This window comes from Dipodomys merriami, unplaced genomic scaffold (assembly GCF_024711535.1).
Source record: "Dipodomys merriami isolate MVZ:Mamm:240054 unplaced genomic scaffold, mDipMer1.0.p SCAF_2, whole genome shotgun sequence".
Lineage (NCBI taxonomy): Eukaryota > Metazoa > Chordata > Mammalia > Rodentia > Heteromyidae > Dipodomys > Dipodomys merriami.
This window is the reverse complement of record NW_027203381.1, coordinates 73,976,367-74,003,029: the sequence shown is the minus strand read 5'-3', so window position 1 is coordinate 74,003,029 and position 26,663 is coordinate 73,976,367. Positions and strand designations below refer to the sequence as shown.

General features: G+C 43.8%; 1 protein-coding gene across 1 annotated transcript in view; it reads right to left on the bottom strand.

The window, feature by feature from the left end:
* The window catches only part of Fstl1 (follistatin like 1), a 49,713-nt gene extending 32,453 nt beyond the window's left edge, over positions 1 to 17,260 (bottom strand). Inside the window, exons 1-2 of the mRNA XM_070030134.1 lie at positions 17,130 to 17,260; positions 16,919 to 16,975 (exon numbers count right to left, since the gene is read on the bottom strand). Of these exons, the coding sequence (XP_069886235.1) occupies positions 16,919 to 16,975; positions 17,130 to 17,132 (60 nt within the window). The 5' untranslated portion in view covers positions 17,133 to 17,260. The remainder of the gene's footprint in view (positions 1 to 16,918; positions 16,976 to 17,129) is intronic.
* Positions 17,261 to 26,663: the final 9,403 nt, after the last annotated feature.

Genomic DNA, 26,663 nt, shown 5'->3' with positions numbered 1-26,663 from the left:
GGGTAGGGAGGGGGGGCGTAGTCTGTTTCCTGAGACTCCACCAAGAAAAACCACTATGCCATGCATGTGTGGAAAAATGACTTTTCTGAGATCTGAATGTGCAAATCTAGCCACAGGGAATGCCTTTTTCTTCTTGGGTTTTACTCACACTTAGCGATATCACAATTGCTGTTCAAATGACACAGGAGAAAGAGCTAGAATAGGAAGGATCCCTAAAAGTAAAAGTCTCAGAAAACAGCCAGGTCAGAAAACAAAGTGACTTGGGGCTTTTGGTGAAAGAATCACCACCAGCAGAATTTAATACATATATATTCCTCAGGATATTAACTTCCTCTGGGAATGGTGCCCAGCTATTTCAGAATTGCTGAGCATGGAAGGAAAAGAATAGAAATATTTACTATTCAGCTAGGCCCTGCTTAATTCAGCTTCATCTGGACCTGAGAGAATTAGAATCCAGGTATCTGATTAAACAAGCTCAGCATCCCTACCATGTCCAACACTATGCAAAGCATTGATGGGGATATGCTGTCAGCCATTTTTGATGTATATTACACTTGCCAAGATTGGCACAGAGCCAATAATGACTAACACACAAAGACCAAGGACATGACATTGTGGACTTTCTCAGATGACACAGGAGACATCTGCCCATTCACTCAGTGGGTTCATCCAACAGATATTTACTAAGTAGCAACAATATACTAAGCATGGTTCTAGGAACTGGGGACCCGTCGTTGAATGAGGAAGACTAGGTCTTATCCTGGAAAATATATTCTAGAAAGAAAATGGTGATCAGACAAACAAAACAAGTTCATATTGCACAGTAAAGAATACATCTGGAGGAGAACACAATATAAATGACAGAAATGTGGAAGAGAGAGCATTGTTGGATGGAGTGGTTAGAGCATGCGTCTCAGCTGAAACCTAAACCATGAGTAGTTAAAGCAGGGAAGAAAAGAGCAAAGTTCAAAAGCAGGATGGGATTTCTATATGTCTGAGACAGAAATAAGGCCAGCCTGGCTATGGCCCAGAGTCTGAGAGGGAAACAGAGAAGAGAGAAGCTGGGAGAAATAGGCAAGGACTGGAGTGCAGGGCCTTGTAGACTTTTCCTTTTTCTTTTTTCTTTTTTTATTGTGAAAATACTGTACAGAGGGGTTACAATTACATGGGCAAGATAATGAGTACATTTCTTATCAAGCATTGTAGCCTCCTCCTTTGTTTCCCCTTCCCATCCCTTCCCATCCGCCCCCCCCACCCCCCCCACACAATCCTCCTATTCCCCCCACCAAAGTTGTAAAGTTCGTTTTCGACATAACGACTTGTACATCTCATTGTTGCAATACGTACACTTGTATCCCTATTTAAACGTTTTTTCCCTTCCCCTCCACAAATTATACCAACGTCAAATACAGTGAAAGCAGGGGTGACACCGTGGGGGAGGGACATACAAAGCAACAAAGAATAATCTTATAAATGTGTTAGAAACAATCACATGAAAGGAAAAAAAACATTTGAATACATCTTATAAATGTGTTAGAAACAATCGCATGAAAGAAAAAAAACCATTTGAATACATAGCTTAGGGTTCATTTCTCTAACATCAACTTATCTGACCTTTTCTGCTTGACTCAGACATATACTAGTTATTGCAAATAAGGGAAACCATGGGACCTATGTTTCTTTGGGCCTGGCTTACTTCACTTAATATAATTTTTTCCAAGTCTTTCCATTTCCTAACAAATGTGGCAATGTCATGCTTTCTGATGGAGGCATAGAATTCCATTGTGTATATATACCACATTTTCTTGATCCATTCATCTACTGAGGGGCATCTGGGTTGGTTCCATATCTTAGCTATGGTAAATAATGCTGCAATAAACATAGTCATGCTGGTAGCTTTAGTGTGGTCTTGTTTGTGTTCCTTTTTCTTTTGTTTCTTCTTGTTTGATTTTTTGAAACCAGGCCTCTCTATGTAGCTTAGGCTGGCCTGGAACTCATGATCAAACTGCCTCAAACTCCTAAGTGCATGTACCACCACACCAGGCTGATGTTTTATTCTGAACATAACAAAAGACATTAGAAAGTGTTACATAGAAAGCAACATGAACAGATATGCATTTTACAAAGACAATGCATTTTACCAAGGCTACCATGTATGGAAACACGACAGGAAGGTAAGAGGGGGAAAGGAGAGATGGAGAGGCTTGAAGCTGGTTCAATAGTCCATCATCATGGTGACTGGGACTGTGGTGGTAGCAATGTCGACAGAGTGGTCAACAGAGGAGATAGATTCTGACAGCAGATCTCACAGGCTTACTGAGGCACTGATGGTAGGGAAAGTAAAATATGAATGAAAAAAATTCCTGGGAACTTTATTTGATGCCCCTAAATCCTCAATGGTGAATATGGGAAGAACTATGCTGAAGGCCCACAATGGAGTTCCTTCAGATTCTCCTGGGCTCCAGATAACTCTCACATTTTCCAAATGAAATGAAATTCACTTAGGAAGGGAGCTTAGCAAGGCCACTAAGGCCTGGTGTGAGATGTCAATACACTGTGAATGCAGAGGTTTGTCCAGACTGGCCAAGGAACATTAGCCTTGAATGTGACTCTGTGTGTGCGCATGCGTGTCTGTGTGCATGCATGTGTGTATGCGCTCTGTGCACCAGTACTAGAACTTCAACTTAGGCCTTCCCTCTCTCCCTTAGCTTTTTCACTCAAGGCTGGCTCTCTACCACTTGAGTCATACCTCTACTTGTGGTTTTAATGGTTAATTGGAGATACATGTCTCATGGACTTTTATGCCAGGGCTGGCTTCAAACTGAGATTTTCAGATCTGAGTAGCTAGGATCACAGATGTACGCCACCAGTGCCTGTCTTGATTTTTTTTTTAATCGGTCGTGGGGCTTGAACTCTGGGCCTGAGCGCTGTCCCTCAAGCTCTTCAGCTTGAGCCACTTCCGGTTTTCTAGTGGTTTATTGGAGATAAGAGTCTCACGGACTTTCCTGCCTGGGCTGGCTTTGAACTGTGGTCCTCAGATCTCAGCCTTCTGAGTAGCTAGGATTACAGGCATGAGCCACTGGCTCCCAGCTTGATATTTTATTTTAAATGTTCTATGGTAAAATGTTTGGAAAACATTGTTTATTTCAATACTTTCTTCCCAGAGACTCATAAATAGCACAGATATGAATATTGCAAGGTTCTGAAAAGTCCTGCAGCTCAAAAACATTTTAGCTAACACGAACCTTAACATCACTCAACATACAACATAGATTGAGGTTCTTTATGTCTCCCCCTGAAGTTCTATTGTCCCTTAGAATGTAAGCAATAGCAACAAGAGTAACAACCATTAAGCAAGTGCTTACCTTGTTCAAGGTACTTTATGCACACGATCTCCTTTGCTACATGCTTTATACCTGTGCCATTTTAATTTACAGCTTTTACATGATCATTTCTGTGGTGAGTTTGCATGATGGGATTATACATTTACTTTTCCAGAAACAGATCTTTCTGATCACACCTATCAGCAGAGTGTAATTTTCTCACAGTATTTCCTCCTGAGGCAATTCAAAGATCAGAAACTCTACCCTTTTTCACTTCATCTTTATTGGCTTAATCCACTGCAATTAATAGTAACAGAGAGCATTTCCTTCCTGCATCACCACCCCCTTCTTCTTTTCCCAATCCTTCATAGCACTATTTTCCTGCTTCCAGTTTGCCTTCTCTATTTCTTTTTTTTTTTTTTTTTTTGGGTCCGGTCGTGGGGACTGAACTCTGGGCCTGGGCACTGTCCCTCAGCTCTTCAGCTCAAGGCTAGCACTCTACCGGTTGAGCCACAGCGCCACTTCTGGCTTTTTTCTTTTTTGCTTATGTGGTACTGAGGAATCGAACACAGGGCCTCATGCATGCAAGGCAAGCGCTCTACCACTGAGCCACCTTCCCAGCCCCTTCTCTGTTTCTAGACAAGAACCATTTTGGGACATTTCATGCTTAGAAATCTTCTGTCTCTCCATTAAAGAGAATGTTGTGATTTTCTGAATGTGGTGATTGTCACATCTGAACCAATAGACTGGCTGTTTGGGGCCTATAATAGCACTTAGTAACCTAAGAGTCTCTCTCTCTCTCTCTCTCTCTCTCTCTCTCTGTGTCTCTCTCTGTCTCTCTCTGTCTCCCCTCCCCCAGCTTAATCAGAAAAAAAAGGCTTTTCCTATAGCTCAAGAGCAAATCACCAGAGAATGAGAAGGTCTTTTATATCCCAGGCCACTGTAACACGAGTAATTACAGTCACTAAATGATAGCGCCATTCACACTAGGAAAAATGATAGCATTACCTGGGAAAATAACTCAATTAAAAAACTGAACCATAACCACTGGGGAGGAACCGGATTCTCTCTAATCTGCACTACAATTCAGCAGAACAACAGAGCTGCCTGTTTGATCAGGAGAACAGGAGGGAAAATGCAATTACTAAGCTGTAAAATGACCAACTTGGGGGATGGAGTGGGGAGGGCAGTTAAAGATCCCCAAGCATTGGTTACTTTTAAAGGATTTCTTATCACGACCATGGTTTCCAGACTTTTGGTATTAGAAAAATGCAATCCCTTCCCCAACTTTACCAGTATCTTATTCAACTATACATGTCCTTTTATAGAAATAAGCAGGAAGACTCTTTTCCAATTGTACCTCAGTGAGTAAGCTGCTCACTTTAAACAACATATCCCACAAGTAGCTAGGGAATGTCATTAAGTAATAAGTCTGGGCTAGGGAGCTGGTAGTTTAGGCCTGTAATCTTACCTCTTCAGGTAGAATTACTGACATGTGAGGATCATGGTCTGAAGCCTGCCTGGGCAAAAAAAATTCATCAGACCCTTATCTCTAATTAATAAGCAAAAGCCAGAAGTGGAGATGTGGCTCAAGTGATAGAGCACTAGCCTCGAGTGGAAGATGCCAAGCATAAGAGCAAGGTCCTGAGTTTAAGCCCCAGTAATGGCACAAGAAAGAAAAGGAGGTGGGGAGAGGAAAAATGGAAGGAAGGAAAATGGAGGGAAAAAAAGAAAAGAAAACACGTCTGCAGCAAGTATTGAAGTTATTATATTCAACCTTTAGCAAAGACTTGAATGTTCTGGCCTCTCCTCAAAATGCTTCCCCCATCCCACTCTCCTTCTGGGCCTATCCTCTAAAAAGGAAATTAAGAAAACCAAAATGGACCCACACTGAAGTGGGTGTTTCTCGTGCTGGGGTTTTCTTTGATCATTATCCAGCTCTGCAGAAAATGACTCTTCTGTTGAACATGATGCCGACACCAATTAACATATAAAGTGAAAGCTTTGCCTTAAAATAAACACCTAACCAGGAAATCTGCTGTGGGCAAGGCCAAGGCCACACAGAGTAAGAAAGGGGGGAAAAAAATGAAAGACCAGAGAAGGCAGCCAAGCACAAATGGACACACTCCCAAGATCTCTGGGACTAAAAAGTGAAGCCAGGTGAGTACTCTTCATCTGACAGTGACCTCATCCTCAAGCTGCTCCTAATTAATTGTAGGACCATACTTACAGCATTAGTGAGGAGTCAAAGTGGCGGGGGCCTTGGAGAAGTGGAGTCCGTGCCCTTAGCACACGTGAATCAACGGTATGTGTACATTTGCCTCTGTGCCAATGTAGCTTTTGTGAACTGGGCTGGCCACCAAGATGCTACAGAACGTTACAGGCCTTCTACAGAGACCCCCGCAGGAAAGGGGACTCCAGTATGTCTCTGTATACAGTCTGTGGTCAGGGTGGCTATCAGTGTCATTACATTTGGTTGTTTCAACAGTGTGTGTGTGTGTGTGTGTGTGTGTGTGTGTGTGTGTGTGTGTGTGTACACAATTCAAAACCAGCCCAGGCATACCAATTTAGGACACTCTCATCTCCAACTACACAGCAAAAAGCCAGAAATGGAGCTGTGGCACCAGTGGTAGAGCACCAGCTTTGGACAAAAAATGCTCAGGGAGTCGGCAAGGCCCGGAGTTCAAGCCCCAGTATCCACACAGAAGAGCAGCATTTCATGAGTTGACTTTCAGAGCTGTGTTTCAGGGCTCTCCCACCCCCATACCTTACTATGAAATGAAGAGTCAGGTACTTGCCCAAGTCCACATGATGTAATGTTCATCCACACCTGTGCATCTGCCCTGGGTTATTCACCCCAGTCCTTCTCTGGCCAATCATGTAGGCTCATTTGAGGCCAGCTCCTCTCAGGGATGCAAATCTCAGCCGTGGCATCAGACAGCACCTCTGTGCTTTCTCAACTCTGTGTCTCTCAAAGGGCCGCGGAACCCTGGCAGACTCATCAGTTCACTCACCTGTCTCCTACGTGTGCAGCTCATGCCAGCCCCTAGATAGTTTTAAGGCTAAGAAAGTTGGAGAAATGAGTGAGGAGAGGCAACCAAAAGTCAGCCAGAGCTGCAGAACTATGTGGGCTGTGCTGGAAAGGCTCAGTGCCAAGCAGACACTGTCTAGACTTTTACCGGCCTCTCCCAGCGGAGGGGTGAGAGGGGAGGAGGGGAACCAGGCCGGAAAGCCTGTCGCTTTTTGTTCAGCTAATGCAAACAAATGACACAGGTTCTGACAGGCTCCAGGCTAGGGGCTCACTCAGTCTAAGGCATTTCTTCCCAGGGGCTGAAATTTAGCTGTGCTCCCAGAGAAGTTCTGCTAATCCCAATCAGACAAGGGCTGGCAATGCTTTGCTTAGTTCCTGGGGAAATCACACTTTCCCAACTGGCCTGAGATGGGCAACAGCCCAAAGGAACACACTGTGGAGGCAAAAGAACATGATTTGAAACTTTCCATTTGTTTCCGTTTATTCAGGAGGGAGAGCCACAGGAACAAGGAACTGGCTTCTGACAAGGCCCCAAGACAGCATGAAATCAACTGATAAAATGTATAGATATAATTGAGTGCCTGTTGGGATCTGAGGATTGTGGTTCGAAGCCATCTTCAGGCAGTAATGGGCAGGAGACTTTGATCCTCAATTAATCACTAAAACAGCGAGATGTAGTTGCGTGCCAGTGGTTTATGCCTGTAATCCTAGCTACTCAAGAAGCTGAGATCTGAGGATCACGGTTCAAAGCCAGCCCAGGGCAGGAAAAGTCCATTAGACTCTTATCTCTAATAAACCACCAGAAAACCAGAAGTGGCACTGTGGCTCAAGTGGTAGAGCGCTTGCCTTGAGCTGAAGAGCTGAGAGACAGCACCCAGGCCCAGAGTTCAAGCCCCATAATCAACAACAACAACAAAAAAGCTAGATGTAGAGCTGTGTTTCAACCAGTACCCAGGCCCTGAGTTCAAGCCCCAGTACTGGTATACACACACACACACACACACACACACACACACACACACACACACACACACACACACACACACACACACACACACACACACACACACACACACACACACACACACCCTCTCAAAACAAAACAGCACAAGATAAAAGTAAGATACAGAATAGGCAGGCAGTATGACTTGAGTAATCAAGTTTGGAAAGCTCTGCAGGTCAGTTAGGAAAAAAAGTGCCTTTCCTCTAGGTGGCAGAAAAGCCCTATGGCAGGGCATGCATGCAGCTTTGTTTGCACAGAGAAGGCCTCACATGCCCCTCAGTGGTGTAGCAACAATCTATACAACCATTTCCAACAGCTAGGCCGGAGGGCTGGAGCTTGAACTCGGGGCCTTGCCCACTCTCTGAGCCTTTGTAACTAAACAGTGGAACTCTACCACTGGATATACATTGCCCAGCTCTGGCTTTTTGCTGTTTAGATGGAGATAAGAGTCTCTGATGTGTCTTCCTGGACTGATTTCAAACTGTGACCTTCAGATCTCAGCTTCCTGAGCAACTAGGATTACAGGCATGAGCCACCAGCACCTAGCTTAAGTTGGAATTTAAAACTATCTGGCAACTTGGCCAATTAATTCTTTAATGTGGAGCAGCTGTGAATACATTTGAAGGATAGAGGAATTGCTTAAACATCTCCAGAGTCACTGAGCATTAGCAGCAAATGCTCTAAGAATCACTCTCCAACATGTGTCAGAGAAGCAGCTGGAGTTGAACCCAGTGGGGACTGAGATGTAGGATATCTCGTAGGACTCTATCTAAAAACAACAACAAACACACAAAGAAACAACAACAAAAACCAGGATCCATTCAAAGACAGACCTGAGCTGCGTATAACTCAGTAGCAGAGTACTCTCCAAGCACGTGCTAAGCCCCAGCATCAGAGAAGTAAAAACAAAAGCCAAAAAATCAGTCTTGCTCACATCCGTTCATGAGAAGAGGAGGAGACAATGAAGGAAGGAACTCAGGGGAAGCTTTGAGTGTCATGATAATGAAAGACAACCACTGCATCCAAGAAGACACAAGTCCAAATGAAGTTCTGCTCAAAACAGCTGCCACCTATTGGACATACTGGCCACAGGAACAAGGTGGATTGGTTGAAAATGGTCCATTCCTGCCATCCAAGTGGAGCCTCTGAAATCCTGAGTAGGCAGAGCCTCCCCGCACCCCTCTCCTCCCCCCTCCCCCTCCCCATCCCACCACTGCATTTCAGTATTGTGTGACGCAGTGGCTAGAGGTGAGGAAAAGCTGCAGAATGGGCTCTTTGAGGGCCTAACGATCCTCTTGAGCCACACACGAGCAATGGTGGAGGAAGCCTTCAGAACAGTTACCTCAAGTGGAGGATTTAGCGCAGTGGAAAAGCACTTGCCTGGCAAGTGCAAGGTCCTGAGTTCAGTCCTCAACTCTGAAAACAAAAACCAGAGGTCTCTAGGATGGTGCCCATTATTAGTCCCTTACTGTAGCACTTCTAGAAACAAATAAATTACCTTTATTAACTATCACTGAAAGACAAATGATAGGCAGAGGAAAAGACATTTTGTCCCAGACACAGGATTTAAATCTAGAAATCAACAAAAGGTAGAGAGATACATTTCCAACATCAACTCAAGCCAGTATCTCATAATACACACACACACACACACACACACACACACACACACACACACACACACACACACACACACACACACACACACACACACACACACACACCTTGCCCTGCAATATGGTACAGCCTTTGCCATATATCAAATGGCAACAGTGGTGCTTAGTTACAAATAGTGTCTGGGATTATTCAAGGACTAACTAGGGGTCATAAATCCAGGACTTAATCCTAGGAATAGTTTAACGGTGATGGCCTCCAAATGAGGATATAAAAAGTCTGTGAAGAGATTACATGGAACTCTTTCAGCCACAGCAGAAAATGCAAATTTACAGGCTCTATTTTGTATTCCAACTACCCAAAGAGCATTCTATTAGCAAGTTATTTCCAGACTCTGCTAATGTTGAAGTTGTTATCTATGACAGCAGCAGCTCTTACGAGTTTTAACAAGAGCAACTGTTTACTTCATCCGAACAGCCAAGAAAATTCTCATTATCATATTTTTGTTGATGGCCAACATTAGAGGGATTGGCTTATTTCAAGAAGTTCAGAGTTAGCCAAAAGAAACTAGAAGCGTGGGCCAGAAACTGGTAAATGCAATCTCCCTGACATTTGTAGTCATTTGGTACCTCAGCCGACTCACCTATTATCCACAGGCTGCCTTTGTTAGATTCACCATGCTGAACTCTTCCTTCTAATTATCCTAATTTGGGCTAAACATTTGTCTGTGTTTGTCAACTTGGATTGATTATTCCAGCAAGAATGGCAAACTGTTTTCATCTCACATACGGATTCTAATGATTGCTAATAGCTACACAGAACATTGTTAAGATTTTTTCCAACCTTCTCCCTAGCTCCCTAGGAAAGAATTCTATGATTGATTAGCAGTGTCTGTGTCCTAAGTAAGGGAGAAATAGTGGTGTTACACATGTCACGGTTAGGCCACCTTCATAAGCTGCTCATCTCAATGTTGGGAGGTTCTCATTTTTATTGCATACAGTTTCTAATAAGCTTATTGAATACTTTTTTGGTTTTGTTTTCAATGCAAGGCTCTTACACATGGTAAAAAAATACTCTACTGCTAAGATACATCTTCAGCCTTTAGTTTATTGAGACAGACTCTTGCTACGTAGCCCAGGTTAGTCTCAAACTCATGATCCGCTTGCCTCAGACCCCAGGTGTGTGCCACCATACTCACTACACCACAAATTTCTTTGATTAATTGGATCATTTCTCTGGAAGGAGGGCAAATAAGTAGTTGTGAGTTAGAGAAGCTTGGGCCCTCCTACTTCTCCCAAAACGATCCCTGGACATCCTACATTTAGTACATTCCCTCCAAGGCTCTGCTACCATGAGGATTTCTGTTACTCTTCCTGTTTTCAAGAGGTATTTACCATCTTATCTAAAGAAAAGATTAATATGAACATGTTGTTTTCTGATGAATAAGAAAATAAAGCACAAAAAGTTTGGAGCAATACCAGGCATAATGGAACACACTTTAGCATCAGCTGTCAGAAGGCAAAAGCAGGAGGACTGAGTTTAGTTTGAGCAACATACAAAGATCCTGTCCTGCTGGGCACCAGAGATTCATTCCTATAAACCTAGCTAATCAGGAGGCTGAGATATGAGGATCACAGTTTAAAGCCAGTGGGGCAAGAAAGCCCATGAGTCTCTTATCTCCAACTAAGTAGTAAAAAGCCAGAAGTGGAGTTGTGGCTGAAGTGGTAGAGCACTAGCCTTGAGCAAAAGAAGCTCAGGGATAGTACCCAGGCCCTGAGTTCAAGCCCCAGGACTTATCAAAAAAGAAAAAAGAAAAAAAAGACCCTGTCTTAAATAAAATGTTTAAGGAACACAGAAAAGAGTACAGACTATAGAGAATATAGACTAAGCAAAGATAAAATGATTCCCAATTCTACCACCCACAGACAATGTTTTAGAAATTCAACTTGGAGAGGTACATATGTCTGTACTGTGATATACTCAACCCTTCTCCTATTGGTTATTTGGTCAGGTTTAAGTTTTTAGCTGGCAGGAATAACATAAAGAGCATCTTTTGTAGACTCTCCTCAAATGTATTAATGCCCAGGGGAAAATGGTCAGCTTCAATGTTTTGACTTTCTTTCCTTAGTTTCTCAGTGTAAACTATACTATAAATATAAAAATCCTAGAATCCCATTCAGTCTTGGAAGAGCTCCTAAAGCTGACCAAAAGTTGACTACAATGGATTCATATCAATAAAGACTATATTAAGTCGTGTTTGCTGTAGGCCATTATTGCCCAAGAAGGCAGAGATAAGCACTATTAACTACAAGTTAACATACTTAATATCCTAATTGCAAGTTTCATGGAAAGGGTTAATTTTCCTTTTCATTATTAAAAGCTCACATTGCCAAAGTATGGGTTCAAAGCTTGCCAAATGTTAGTAAGGCCAAACACCAATAGGCAGAGTTCATGAAAGAATATCACCACTGGGCAAGGAAGCATGAAATGTACAAGACCATGGTCCTATCATTCAAGGTTTCATTGTAGGTCTTCTTTCACTGAGACAATAATATTTGTTTCTGCACTAACTTCCTCTCTGTCTTGGCTGGGTGGTGATGATCTGGGAATATTCAGATATAAGTTTATCAACATATACACTAAAGACTTGTGTGCTTTATTAATGTAAAAGGATTTTCAAAACCAAGAGAAGTTTCTATATCAATGTAACAATGATCACTGTAAAAACATCTGTTCACCATATCATTATAACACATACTGTGGCTGCCACTAGTTTAAAATACCTGGCCTACCACTAGACTGCAGGCCACTTGATCTGCAACAGACAATGCTGCATAACTGACTGATGGGAAGTCCTATGTCATTAATGTTCACTTTTGGAGAAACAGCATTTGCAAGACACAGGATTCAAGAGTTAAGCACTTAGGAGAAAGGTATACATCAGACCTCCAGACACATTAATCATAAGGCTTACAAAATCAATTCATTTAAAACTTAAGGTTTTTTTTTTTTAGTCCTGTAGTATCTAGCATTATTTTGAGACTTGGTCTCATTATATTGTCCAGACATATGTTCAAATGATTCTTCCACCTCAGTTCCCCAAATAGTTGAGACTACAGGCACTTCACCACCACGTCCAGCTTCTATCTGGCATTATTAAGCTAATAAAATGTACATCCACTGGAAATGTTCTACTGAATCTCCAGTTATTTGGGGAAGAGTAGGAAAAAGAAAACATGGCCTTTCGATTCTTCTGCATGGCCACTGGTATTTACAGCTCATCCTTTACTTTTTGTACTTGTGGAAGCGTGTGATATTCTGCCTGATTGACTTTATTTTCTTCTTTAGAACATTTACTCTGATTCCTGCTTTCTGTCACCCAAATCCAGAAGATTTGCTATGGTGTGTCTACTATCTGGAGATTCTCAGTGGCTTTGCTGTGCCAAGTGCTTATGCATCTGTTTGGGCTATTCACCAGGGTCTTTGCTATGTTTTAACTCCCCAATTTCTACCAGTGGGATTTACCATCACCGTAAGTAGTTTATTTGCCAAAGGATAAACAAGAGATCATTTTAGTAGCTACTACACAACTGCAGCTCTCAGCAGCAGCAGTCCTTGGATATAGTTACACTCTAGACTACCTGAGCCTACTCAGAAAAATTCTCAAGAATGTAAAGGAGCTCCCAAATCGGCGAATGAAACCCTAGTGGTTAACTACACATGGTTAATAGGGTGTAAAATGGAGTAAATAGCATGGCTCTGAGGGACAAAGCCTGGATAATTTGCCAATATGGCATCCTTACCACAAAGAACTGTTCCATCTGTAGAATTGTTGCTGCTTCTCCTTACTCTCTTTTAGGACCTTAGTACCTTAGGACTTAGGTGATATACTCAAGAGTTCATAGGTCAAGTCTGGGTCCCTTACGAAAATGAGTGATCTGATTTGTAAGTCTGCTCCTTGTACATCGACTTGGGAATGCTGGGAATCAGAGCAGAGACAACCAGCAAGGGCAAATCAGCATTTGGGCACTTGGCAAGGCTGTTCTCCGGAAGCAGGCATTTGAACCATGGCATCCCTTCCAGTCTGCCATGTTAAAGTGACCAGAGCTCCACTGACCAAGACTCCAGAAGGAAAAATTAAATTCTCAACACAGACCTCCACCAGTTTTTCAAAGGGCTGTTGTGGCTCTCAATGGGGAAGGGATGAGAGGAGAGGGTGAGGGAGAGAGAGAGAGAAGAAACAAGTATCCATGTTTGGTAGAAGCCCTACTCTGTTGCTGCCCGTCCCATGTTTGGTTGCTAATACATAGACATCTAGTCACTCAACATCCTCTTGCAAGTAGAACTCTAAGGAGTGCATGGGTGTGTGCTTAAGTAAGTAATAGGGTAGAATACCAATGAAGGCTGGATGAATGAATATGCATAGTGAGGATGGATCCCTAAGAAGAGAGAGGGAGGGAATGAAGGAACGAGGCAGGGAAGGAGAAAGGGAGGAAGGAAACAACTGAAAAGCAACGCTGAGCCTATAATTGTAGCAATTCAGGAGGCTGAGATCTGAGGATTATGATTCAAAGCCAAGTAGGGCAGGAAAGTCCATAAGACTCTTATCTGCAATTAATCACCAAAAAGCCAGAAGTGGAGCTGGGGTTCAAGTGGTAGAGTGCTAGTCTTGAGAGGAAAACAAAAAAGCTCAAGGTCAGTGCTCAGCCCTGAGTTCAAGCCCAGGACCAGCCCAGGCTCATGCATGCTTACAACCATGCGCACATGCACACACGCGTGCACACACGCACACACTCACACACACACACACACTCACACACACACACAAGCAACTTTGAGAGCCACACAAAGGCTTGGAAAACCTGAAAACAATGTAATACATTCCCTAATATGATCTGTTAATAGTTTCTCAAATGTAACCAAATGAGATTTACAAGGACTTGGCACTTCTAAAGATGATGGCCACCATGTTAATTCTCCCATTCTGGTCCTTTATTCCACAGGCTTTGGCTTCTTCAAATAACAACATGATTTGTAAAATGATTACACTATTTTTGAAAAATGTATACCTAATCTTTGTGTTCACACTGAAGCAAAAAGCACCAAGCACACTTTAAAATCATCTAAAGGGGCAGGGAAAGCGGCTCAGTGGTAGAGTGCTTGCCTTGCATGCCTGAGGCCCTGGGTTCAATTCCTCAGCACCACATAAGCAAAAAGAAAAAAGCCGGAAGTGGCGCTGTGGCTCAAGTGGTAGAGTGCTAGCCTTGAGCTGCAGAGCTGAGGGACAGTGCCCAGGCCAAGAGTTCAGGCACCACGACCAGACCCAAAAATAAATAAATAAATAAAATAAAATCATCTAAATTTGTTTAAAAGCTCAACAATATTTACACTAATTTTAGCACTATGCATGCTAATCAACTCTAAAAACCATATCTGAGTGTTTGTTGAATGTCTTTAGAGTTAACAAGAAAAACAATTCTACTTCCACCATCATTAAATATATCCAAATCTCAAGTCTCCTACAAAGCCAGTTAATTTACCTTTTCATTTATAATGAAAGGTGTGTCATTAACACCTGCATTAAGAAGTTGCCAAATGTTACCCACAGGGCCAGGCAACAAAGGCTGGATTAATTTAAATACACACACACACACACACACACACACACACACACACACACACACACACACACACACACACACACACACACACACACACACACACACACACACACACAGTGTACGCATGCCCTGATTCCACAGCTTTTTTTTTCTGCAGCAGCTTTCTTGGTTTTCATGTCTCAGCACTTCTCCACTTTGCCCCTTTCCCTGTGGATTCTGCTTAGGAATTGTGAAAGTGCAGGATGCTCTTCCACCTCTAGCAGCAAATTGCTGCAGGAAGAACTTCCTACCTGGGCTAAGCTTTACCCTGCAGGGTGGGGCAATGGAAGGCAAGTATGTGATGCAGCTTGCCTAGAATATATCCCAGGCTTTGGGCCACACAGCCTGGTGGTGAACAGCCTCATCCCCTCCCCCTCAAATTTCCTTCCAGTTCAGAGAGTCATTTCACACACTAGCTGGCAATTCTCAAGCATGCCATACCACTAACCAGGGATTCACCTCATCTATCACTGAACTGCAGCTGTTTTTGAGGGCCACAGCAGGGGATAGAGGAGGGCTCCTTAACCAGGGTTCCATCTGACATGAAGAGGGTTATGTCCTCCAATTTCAACTCTGATGTACAAAACAGATGAGAAGCAGGCTGGAGTTTAAGGTGGGCTCCAAAGATACGAATTGATGGTTTCATATTCTCCTGAAGAAATTAATCAGCTGTATGCCATTGGACAAAGTTATATAGTTTTCTTACGTCTGTCCCTTTATCTTTAAAATGGGAATAACCAAAGTGACCTTATGAGAGTGGGGAACTTTTAAAGAAATAGTGCAGGTAATACACATGGCCCGTGTCTGTTAATACAAAACACCTAATAAATGTGAAGCCTTCATGGTTGGGTGTTTGTGTGGAAGTGTGATTAAAATCCTAGGGTCGGCTATCAGACTTGGGTTCAAATCCTGTCCCCATCATAAACTGCTGAAGCATCTTATAGGTTATGTAAATTTTCTGACTCAATTGCTCTATCATTAAAATGGGGTGTTTAAGAAATGGAGGTGTAGCTCAAGTGGAAGAGCACCACCAACCTGGAGCAAAAAAGCTAAGCATGAGCATGAGGCCCCCAGTTCAAGCTCCAGAATGGGCACACATACAAAGAAAGGACTTTTTATTAACACAGAGGGATTATCCTATCATTATGAGCTATATTTTTATTTCACTCAACCAATGCAGGGAGTTAAGAAGGGAATTCAGAACAGTATGTCTTCTTTTTTTCTAAATCATATAGACTTGTACCATTTATGAATTCTGGGGCAGAGTCCAGTTGTGGAGGCTACGGGTGGGACTGAACTATAATGTAAGGAAAAACTCTGGAAGGGACCATAAACCACCCACCAGAGAGCTATTTCTTTTGTAATGTGCATTCCATTTCTTCTCCCTCATGCTTTTTTAATTCCTTCCACATTTCCTGCCATAATTATCAAATGTTTAGTTTCTGACCTCACTTTTCTGGAGAGCAGAGCCCAGGGAATTTAGAATTGTTTATTTTCTGTCCATAAACCTTTGAGTTAATGGAGGGGCTTTGTGAGCAATGGGTTTGTTGGTTTGTTTGTAGTGTCTCAGGAAGGTCACTGGAGTTGAAAAGAAAACATTACCAAAAAAAGAAAAACACCAAACCAAAAAAAAAAGAGGGAAAAAAGGGCTGAAATGCTTTAAATGTAATCACGAAGCCTCCAAAAGGGCAGCGCTGCAGATTTGTCACGCTTTGCACAATGTAAATTTAAAAGAAAAATTAGACTTTTGAAACAGGCTGTTATATGACTCAGATAATAACAGAAAATCCTAGGGCACGTTATAAAGATGAAAATAAACTTCAGGGAATCATAACTGGGCGGGGGGGAGGGGGAGAGATAGTGTGTGTGAGAGAGCAAGAATTAATCTGGCTGCAAAAGAATTTCTCAGCTCCTCCCCTCCCCGGGAGAGACTTGGAGAGGAAAAGTCCCCGACTCCACTGGATTTCCTCGGAAGTGAGGGGAACAAATCAAGGCGCCTTTTTGAACTCGGGTGCGGCTTTCCTCCCCCCCCCCCCGCAACAACTCCAGGTTTTGAGACTTAACTTTGCTAAAGTAGCCTTCCTGCCGGGAGCCCCCCAAAGCCCCACTTCACGCCGAGTGTGCAGACTTCCCGCCCCGCCCCAGAGCGCATCCCCAGGACGCACGCCCCGCAGCCCCGCGTGCGGGGCCCCGATCCCACCGCTCTCCCCCCACCCCCGACCCTCCGGCACCCCCCATCCCACCCCACCCCGGGCCCTCGCTCCGACCTCCCCAGCCCTTCACCTACCTCCGCCTGCACCCAGGCCACCGCCACCAGCGCGAGCGCCAGCCAGCGTTTCCACATCTGCGGAAGAGAAGGGAGCGAGACTGAAGGCCGGCCCCGCACCGGCCCGGGGAGAACTTCTTCGGGTCCCACCAGCTTCGCTCCCCTCTGCCCAGACACCCCCGAGCCCCGGGCCCCCCGCGCCCCCCGCGTCCCCCGCGCGCCCCGCGCTCACCATGGTGGCGTCCCGGAATCCGGAGGGCGCACGGGACGAGGGGGGCCGCGGCGAGAGCTCTCGGAGAAGGTGGGGAGCCCCGCCGATCGCCAGCCTCGGAGGAAATCCGACCTGGGCTCGCCGCCCCTTAAGACCCCTCCTTCCCGGACCGCCTGCCCCCCAGCTCCTCCCCCTTCTCCTCCCCCTTCTGCAGCAGCGGCCCCCGCGGCTCCGGGCTCCCCTCCCTTCCCTCCCTCCCTCGCCCCCCCCCACCCCGCACCCGGTTCTTCGCTCTGGGGAGCCCCGGTGCACCCCGAAGCTGCTCAAGTCTCCTCTTCCCGATCGACGCCCCCTCCCCCGGACAAACACCCCCTTTCGTGCCTGCAAGACGCCCGGCGAAGGCTAGAGGGGGGCGTCCTGGGGGCGCAGCAACAAAGGGGAACCCGAGAAACCGTGGAAACCCCACCCCCGGGAAGGGCGGCGGGCCTGCGGGCAGCTGGGGCCCGGACTGCGGCGGCCGCGGCCAGGTGGGCGGTCCCGCGGGGTCCGCAGCCCAGGCTGGCATCTGGCATCGGAACCTGGAAAACTAGGTGTACCCCCCCCCCCATGGCCCACAGCCTAAGCAGCCCCCAGCACTGAAAGACAGAGGGCCCCGGGTGTGGCGTTCCCCCTCTCCCCCGCCCGTCAGTCCCAGGACCAGGTAGGTTGGCACTGCAGCCCGGGCGCAGAGGAGTGGGGGCTGGGACCAGAGACTAGCCTGTGGGCACTTGGGGTTCACTCGTGGATTTCCTGCTTCCGTCATCAACTTCTTCTCCAAAGGTGTATCACCTCTTGGACAGCGCTGACTCCTTAAGTCGTGGCCGCACCTACCTTGTTGTTGATACGGAAAATGAATCTACTTGACATCTTGCATTTAACATGCCCAAGGCTGTCTACTTTCCACCAGCTCTAGGGAGATGAGCGTCCAACCACTTTCCGTAGTTGCCTGACAAATCCATCTCCCTTCCAGAGCCAGGTTTTGCTCTGGAGATCTCCTCTTCACTCTCATTCACATGTGCACTTTCCCAAGTCAGACTGTCCACACTCTGTCCCCTGACTCCCAGATGCCTGCCTTCCTTACGCAGGGCAGCCTTTCTCTCCACTCTCTTCATCTACTTCATCACACTCCCTCTGCCCAGTCCAGGCTAGTCTCTCCATTGTCACCCTTTACTAAGGTTCATTGAGTGCCCACGGTGAAGGTTTTAGGGGGCTTCAAAATAACACACAGTCCCCCAAGCAAAATCAGAATCGGTTGGGATGGCCTCAGGAGTCACAAACATCAGCTTCACTCCTGGTGAAAACTGGAATGATGGCTACAGCTTTAGAACTGCAGGGGCAATGGGCCTACTAGTACTGCACCCCAGAATGGAACATGGCTCAGTCCATATAGAGTTCTTGTGTCAACACATACTTTGGGCACAGGGGTGCTCCCTAAACTTCAATGGAGGAGAACTACAGGTGCCAGTCAGGATAGCTCAGTCCTGTGGTCCTGTTGTGATAACAGGACAGGTAAGGAAATAGATGTCCCCCTACTAGAGGTCACTTCCCTAACTACTTTGTGCCAAGCACTGTGCCAGGATTGAAGGAGAGAGCCATGATATATAAAGTCCTCCTTCTGGCCTCTAATGCCTCACACCATTTTGTATCATTTGCAGGGCATTGCACCCTCTTTCCCCTCTCCCCAAAAGCAGACCTTCCTCCCTTTGTTTGTCTGATTACTGAAGTTTGTGTTATTGAAGGTTTTGTTTTCAGAAATGAAGATGAGTGTCACGGCATGTATAGCAACTTTTTTGACAACGACTTGGCATAGTAAAAAGTAGAAAGTTTGAGAGCCAGGTGCTGGTGGCTCATGCCTGTAATCCTAGCTACTCAGGAGGCTGAGATCTGAGGATCATGGTTCAAAGCCAGCCCAGGAAAGGAAAGTTTGTGAGACTCCAATTAACCAACAGAAAACCAGAAGTAGCACTGTGGCTCAAGTGGTGGAGTGCTTGCCTTGAGCTGAAGAGCTGAGGGACAGTGCCCAGGCCCAGAGTTCAAGCCCCACAACCCACCAAAAAAAAAAAAAAAAAAGTAGAAGGTTTGAGGACAAACCAATCTGATTTTCCATCTTCTTGCTGCTATTAACTAGCTGCCAACCTTCCTCAAGTTATTTCAGGTCTTAGAACCTGCATCTGACAAAGGGAAGGGATAATGCCTTTGCAGGGAGTTGTGAAATTTAAATAGATACATTATAAGAAGGTCCTGGCAGATAGATTCATGGCCTCTATAAATGGTAGCTTTTATTATTTCATCGATCGGCTTCAAGTCCTAATTGCAGCTGGTAAGTACTATTTGCCATACCTATTTAATTGTCAGAATGTGAAATATATTTTTTTACTTCCATTTGCAAATTAGAACACTGAAGGTCAGAAAAATTCAGATACTTTCTCAAGGTTATTATACAGCTTTATAATTTGACATTTTATTACAAACTTTTATATATTTAGTGATAGTTGATCTCGATTCAACAAATGAAAGGAAACAAACCCAAAATAAGCAAAAATAAGTATGTACAACCTGAGGGGAGTGGACAGCTGTATCTGTGAGGGATGTTTTAGGTTCAAGTGGCAGAGCAGCCATGTTAAATGCATGGTTGTGTAAGTGAATGGAATTTTTTGATCCGTGTAACTGAGAAGTCAGTAGTAATAAGACTAGATGTTATTAAGCCTTCATGTGGAAGTTCAAATAAGGTAACCAAAGGGCAGTTTCTTGCCATCTTTCCCTTCTATGTCCAGCATCTCTTCCTATTCCTAGGTTCTACAGGATGGCTCCTAGGAGCTTGTATGCCTATTTATTGAGAGTGGAGCTGACAAGAGGGTGGTTCTCATGTGGGTGAGGGAGGTATTCTTTCTCTGGAGCTGCTACAAAAGTCCTAAGCTGTACTTTTTTGCAGCCAGGATTGAGTTTATTGACATCTCCAAACTGATCACTAAGATGGAAGGATTGGCTGGGTGGAGTCAATATGGACTCACCCTTGGGACTATGGAAAAGATCAGAGAGCAGAAGTCCAGAGTAGCCAAACAAGGTCCCCTAACCATAGCGAGTCAACAGTTTACAGTGTGAAATCAGTGCTCTTCACAGAGGGTTATGGAGTCTTCAGAAGGCATGGGAAAGAATACTAGAACTTCTATTTTTACTTAGTTTCTAAAAATAGAAATAATCTTTGCCAACATGGAGACTGACTCTATTGCCCATATTTGGTTGGTACGTCAGATAGGCTGAAGTTAAATACTACGTGCCCAACACCATAACGAGAGAGCGGGTATCCTTCTACACCATGGAACTGACAGCAGATAGTTCCCTTTAACAAACTCTGGTGTCTGCAGTGTTCCCACTTAACTGGGTTTACATATGATACTATCTAGTTCTTGCTGAATTTGATTAAAACCATGGCAGCAAAATAACCACAAATTGAGGACAGAGCTTTTTCTTATTAGTAAAGAGAGGGTAGCGCTGACATCTTTTTCCCACTTCTGAAAAATACTTGTTTGCTGTCTAGCACATTAATACAATCAAAACAATGGCAATCAGATCTGAGAGGGAAAATCAATTTTTTTTTTTTTTTTTGTTTTCTTTTTTGGTACTGGGGATCGAACCCAGGACGTTGCACTTGCTAGGCAAGTGCTTTGCCACTGAGCTACATCCCAGCCCTGGCAATCAGATCTGATGACAAGTCAATACAAAAATTTGAAAATCGCATTAAATCTATTTTAAATTACAGATTCGGAGGCAGAGTTTCCATCTAAGTTTCCATGTGTTTGCGGAAGCTGTAGGTTCAATTCCTACAACTCTTAGCAACACACACACACACACACACACACACACACACACACACACACACACACACACGCCAGAATAAAAATAATCAATAAAAACAGATTTGCTGGGTGCCAGTGGCTCACACCTATAATATAATCTCAGGAGGCTGAGATCTGAGGATCAAGGATCAAAGCCAGCTAGGGCTGAAAAGCCTATGAGACTCTTTATCTCCAGTAAACCACTCAGAAAACCAGAAGTGGTACTGAGGTTCAAGTGGTAGAGCACTTGCCTTGAGCTGAAGTACTCAGGGACAATGCCCAGGCCCAGAGTTCAAGCCCCATGACTGACAAAAACAAAAGCAAAAACAAAAAAATAATAAACATGGATCCATATCCATTATTATTAATTATATTGTCATAGAATGCCTTGAGATGTTGGTTAAAATTACTTAAAATCAAGCTAGATGTGGGTGGCTCTTGCCTGTAATCCTAGTTACATAGAAGGCTGAAATCTGAAGGTTGAAGTTTGAAGCCAGCCTAAGCAGGAAAGCCAGTAGGAGTCTTCTCTCCAATTAATCTCCAAAAAGCTGTGAGTAGAGCTCGAGTGATAGAGCTCTAACCTTGAGCAAGAGCAGCTCAGGGATAGCACTCAGGCCTTGAGTTCAAGCCCCAGGACTGGCACATGCACACACACACACACACACACACACACACACACACACACACACACACACACACACACACACACATTCCTTAGAATTAGCAGACCTTTAGAATCAAGTATCTGGACCATAAAGAGAGAGAGTTGACCTCTTTTAAGTCTCTTCTTTGTGTGTGTGTGTGTGTGTGTGTGTGTGTGTGTGTGTGTGTGTGTGTGTGTGTGTGTGTGTGTGTGTGTGTGTGTGTATGTGTGTGTGTGTGTATTTAATGGAGGAGTTTTTAACTTAGGACTTGCCAGGCATGAGCTCTATAACTTAAATCATGCCATCAGTCACTTCAGATAGAGTATTGAATTTGTGATCAGGCTAACTTGATCCACAATTATCGTGCAATACTTCTCAAATAACTGGGATTATAAGGCATATACCACCATGACCTGCCCTTAAGATTTTTTAATAGCAAAGCTCAAATCTTTGGGATAAATGTCATATTCTTTTAATCATGAATAGTGGAAGCAGTATAGGAATAACAATATGAGACAAGCTAAAATGAATTCACTCTTGAGATTGATCTATGGATGGTATATAATGACCATATTAGTCCATTGTTTTTGGTGTGACTATAAAGTTTGGAGACCACTGCTAGAGAAAAGAAAATCTCACACTTAGGACAAAAGGACACCTTGGGAGCTGAGTAACATATTTTTTATGGTTTGTAAATAACATCATTGTGACATTTTGAATACTCATTTGAGAGTACCCGTGATAAGGTGCTTTCAACAGCATGTTGGGGAAGTAAAATATTTATTAAATATCCATGTATTTATTGCTATATCCTGAGTAATGAATTGAATGTTTGTCTATTTTGCCCTGCCTAAAGACCTAGAGCCACACTATCTTCTCTAAGTTAACTTTGGAAAATTCTATGACTTGGTAGTATATATTTTCATATTGCATTCATAAACCTATATTTTATGAAAATCTACCTACTGATTGTGAGTTTGACAGGTCTATTCAGTTAGGTAAATAAAAGGATTTTGTGGAATTTCTAAATGTCCCAATATTTGAGACTTGTCAACTCCTTTCACATGCAACCTAATTTCACTGTACTTCAAGTTCCTTGTAGACATTTCCTTGTAGAGTACCATCCACTTCCACTCTTCAGTCATGGGTTCTGCTTCACTATAAAGACTCAGAATAAACCAACCCACGCAGTTCATCCTCTTGGCCACCGATTAATTTAAGGAAGACATTTGAAGTCAGATCAATAGGCCTAATGAAATTCAACATGAAGACTTTTGTTCTACCTGTCAGAGAAGCTAACCCCTGACTATTGGCTGGAATGCTGAGTGCCTGAGCCTAAAGCTTCTCCTCTGGCTTGAGAAGAGACCATCTGGAAGAGACATAGCTGGGAGATGGAGTCCAGGAAGAATATCAGAACCTCAGGTCTTAATTGTACCTGATCTAGCTCTAGCCTGTTCAAAGGTTGTTGTCTGCTTATGCTTAAGCCTCTAAGGGCTTTTTGCTTGTTTGTTTTGCTGTTTTGTTTCATTGTGACATGATTGAAAAAAAATCCAGACTGATCATCAGGTCCCAAATGTTATATAATGTTTAAAATAATAAGATAGTATAAGTATATGGATTGTAATAATGCTAAAATAATAATATAGTATAAATGTATCCTTTAAAATAATATTTGTCAGGGTTCTGAAATAGTAGAATTGGAAAAGGAAAGTTTTCTCAAAAATTGCTGGAAGAGCAGACATTTTGTCCACAGCACAAGGTGCCTTCCTGCATTGACTAGCCCACTGCAGTCATTATTGCAGTATTGTTCAGGACTCCTTTAATACATACCACTCAACCACTCCGAAGCTTTAGAGGGAACTTCTATGCTGCCAAAGCCAAGAGGGAACTAACTGATTCGTGAGGAGATTGTGCTGGCTCCTGAGTGGAAGGAGGAGTTTCAGGAGCTAAATGAACTCTTATGGATTCCAGTGGGACTTGGAAAAGAGAAAAAGGTCCCTGTGGAGATATACTCATTTCCTGGAACCTGTATATTCCACCATATTTGGCAAAAGAGTGAATATTACCGTATGTGCCAAAGATGTGATTCCATTAAAGATCTAAAGGAAGCATTCATGCTAGATTATCAAGCTGGGCTCTAAAGGCAGCCATATACAGAAGAGAAAAGACACACAGAGAGGGTGATAATGGAGATGAAGGTGGAGGATGGAGTGATGCAGCCACAAGCCAAGGAATACTAGGCCATGTCCACAGCCACCAAAAGCTAGAACAGGCAAAGAATAAATTCTCCCAGGTGGCTCCAGAGAGAGTGCTGATATTTTGCCACCTTGATTTTAGGCTTCTGGCTTCCAGCATTGTGAGAAAATGGATTTCTGTAGTTTTACCATATCAGGGTTGTGGCAGCCTACAGGAAACCAGTGCAGGGCTCTCTGTTTCTCTGTCTGTCTATCTGTCTGTCTCACACTCTCTCTCATGCACACACACACACACACACACACACAACTCACTTGTTCAAATCTCAAATTATATTATCTTGGCTCTGAAACCTCAGCAAGAATCAATATTCAGTGGTCCTGCTTATGTCATGTGTCTACCCCTTGGACAAATCTTATTGCCATGGAGAAGCCTTGTGTTTGGCTAGGTTTGGTCATGATACTGTTTTTAGGCTGTACACTCTTAGCAATGCTTCATAATCCACATGGAAAGGATGAAAAAGTGACTCCATAGAAGGGGCACTGGGCAATAAAAACACAACTGTCTCTTTCCCAGCCTGGGACACAGTGAGGACTGTCCCTGAGCATGGGACCTTGAATATTTCCTCCTATAGGCCCAGGTGGAAGAAGAAACAATGACTTTTAGAATATATGTGGAGACTGTGGCACACAACTGTAATCCCAGCCATGTGAGGGATAGAGGTAGGGGGAATCAGAGCTGGAGGCTTACCTGAACAAAAGTATGAGATCCTGTCTAGAAAATATAAAACAACCTAAAAAGGACTGGAGGTATGGCTCAAGTGATAATGTACTTGCTGTCAATTGTAAGGCTCCAAAGTCCATCTCTAGTACTAACAACAATTTTAAAAAGTATGTAGAGATTATAAAAGCTACTTATTTGGGCTAACTACTTCTTCTTCTTCTTCTTCCTCTTCTTCTTCCTCTTCCTCTTCCTCTCTCTTCTTCTTCTTCTTCTTCTTCCTCTTCTTCCTCTTCTTCTTCTTCTTCTTCTTCTTCTTCTTCTTCTTCTTCTTCTTCTTCTTCTTCTTCTTCTTCTTCTTCTTCTTCTTCTTCTTCTTCTTCCTCCTCTTCTTCCTCTTCTTCTTCCTCCTCCTCCTCCTCCTCCTCCTCCTCCTCCTCCTCCTCCTCCTCCTCCTCCTCCTCCTCCTCCTCCTCCTCCTCCTCCTCCTCCTCCTCCTTCTTCTTCCTTCTTCTTTTCTTTTTGGCTCCGGTCGTGGGTCCTGAACTCTGGGCCTGGGCACTGTCCTTCAGCTCAAAGCTAGCACTCTACCACTTAAGCCACAGTGCCACTTCCGGCTTTTTTTTCTTTTGCTTATGTGGTGCTGAGGAATCAAACCCAGGGCCTCATGTGCTCTACCACTGAGCCACGTTCCCAGCCCCTGGGCTAACTTCTTGTAGGTTCCTTTCAAGAGTGAGGCTGGTCTAGGCCTGATAAAGGGGGCCTTGTGGCACCTGAGGTGTAACTGACAGCAGCTGTTATGAGCAGAGGTGAGCTCCCCTGGGAAGGCCCCTAGAGAGAGAGTTTTCCTTAACTAGAGGCCCACAGCAGAAGAGCCTTTGTCTCATTCTCTGGTCGCTTTGATTCCCTCTTTTCCCTCATTTTAGGCTCCCTCCTTCCTAAAGCCTTCTTTTTCTCTTCTCCTTCACTCCTATGCTTGGAAGCAGGATGCTACTGCATTCGCCAGGCCCTGTTTTTTGTTTTTGCATTTCTTTCTTTTTTAAAAAAATTATTTTAACTGTAAAGGTGATTTGCAGAGGGGTTACAGTTACATAAGTAAGATAATGAGCACATCTCTTTTTTATTTTATTGTGAAAATACCATACAGAGGGGTTATAATTACATGGGCAAGGTAATGAGTACATTTTTTATCAAGCATTGTTGCCTCCTCCTTTGTTTCCCCTTCCCATCCCTTCCCATCTTTCCCCCCTTCCCCCCTCCCAACCCCGCTTCCCCCTTTCCCCACCCTCCTGGCCAAAGTTGTAAAGTTCACTTTTTGACATAACGTCTTGAAAATGGCAATACTTCCCAAGGCTATCTACAAATTCAACGCAATACCAATCAATATTCCAACCTCATTCTTCAAGGAAATAGGAGAGGCAATCCAAAAATTCATATACAACAATAAAAGACCCCGAATAGCAAAAACGATCCTTAACAGAAAGAACAGTGATGGAGGAATATCAATACCAAATTTCAAACTCTACTACAAAGCCATAATAATCAAAACAGCTTGGTACTGGCACAATAACAGACCTCAGGACCAATGGAATAGAATTGAAAATCCAGAAATGAACCCACAGACCTATAGCCATCTAATCTTTGATAAGGGAGCTAAAAAAATAGAATGGAAGAAAGACAGCCTCTTCAGTAAATGGTGCTGGCAAAATTGGTTAACTACTTGTAGAAAACTAAAGCTAGATCCTTATATATCACCCTGCACCAGAATCAACTCCAAATGAATCAAAGACCTTGGAGTCAAAGCAGACACCCTGAAAACATCACAGGATGGAATAGGAGAAACCCTAGGTCTCCTTGACACAGGCTGAAATTTTCTTAATAGAGACACAGAAACATAACAAATCAAAGAAAGGTTGGACAAATGGGATTGTATGAAATTGCAGAGCTTCTGCATGGCAAAGGACATAGTTAGCAAGACCAATAAAAAGCCCACAGATTGGGAGAAGATCTTCACTACCCATACAATGGACAAGGGTGTCATATCTAAAATATACCTGGAACTCAAAAAATTAAATCCCCCAATAACAAATTCTCAAAGAAACAACTGCCCAATAAATAAGTGG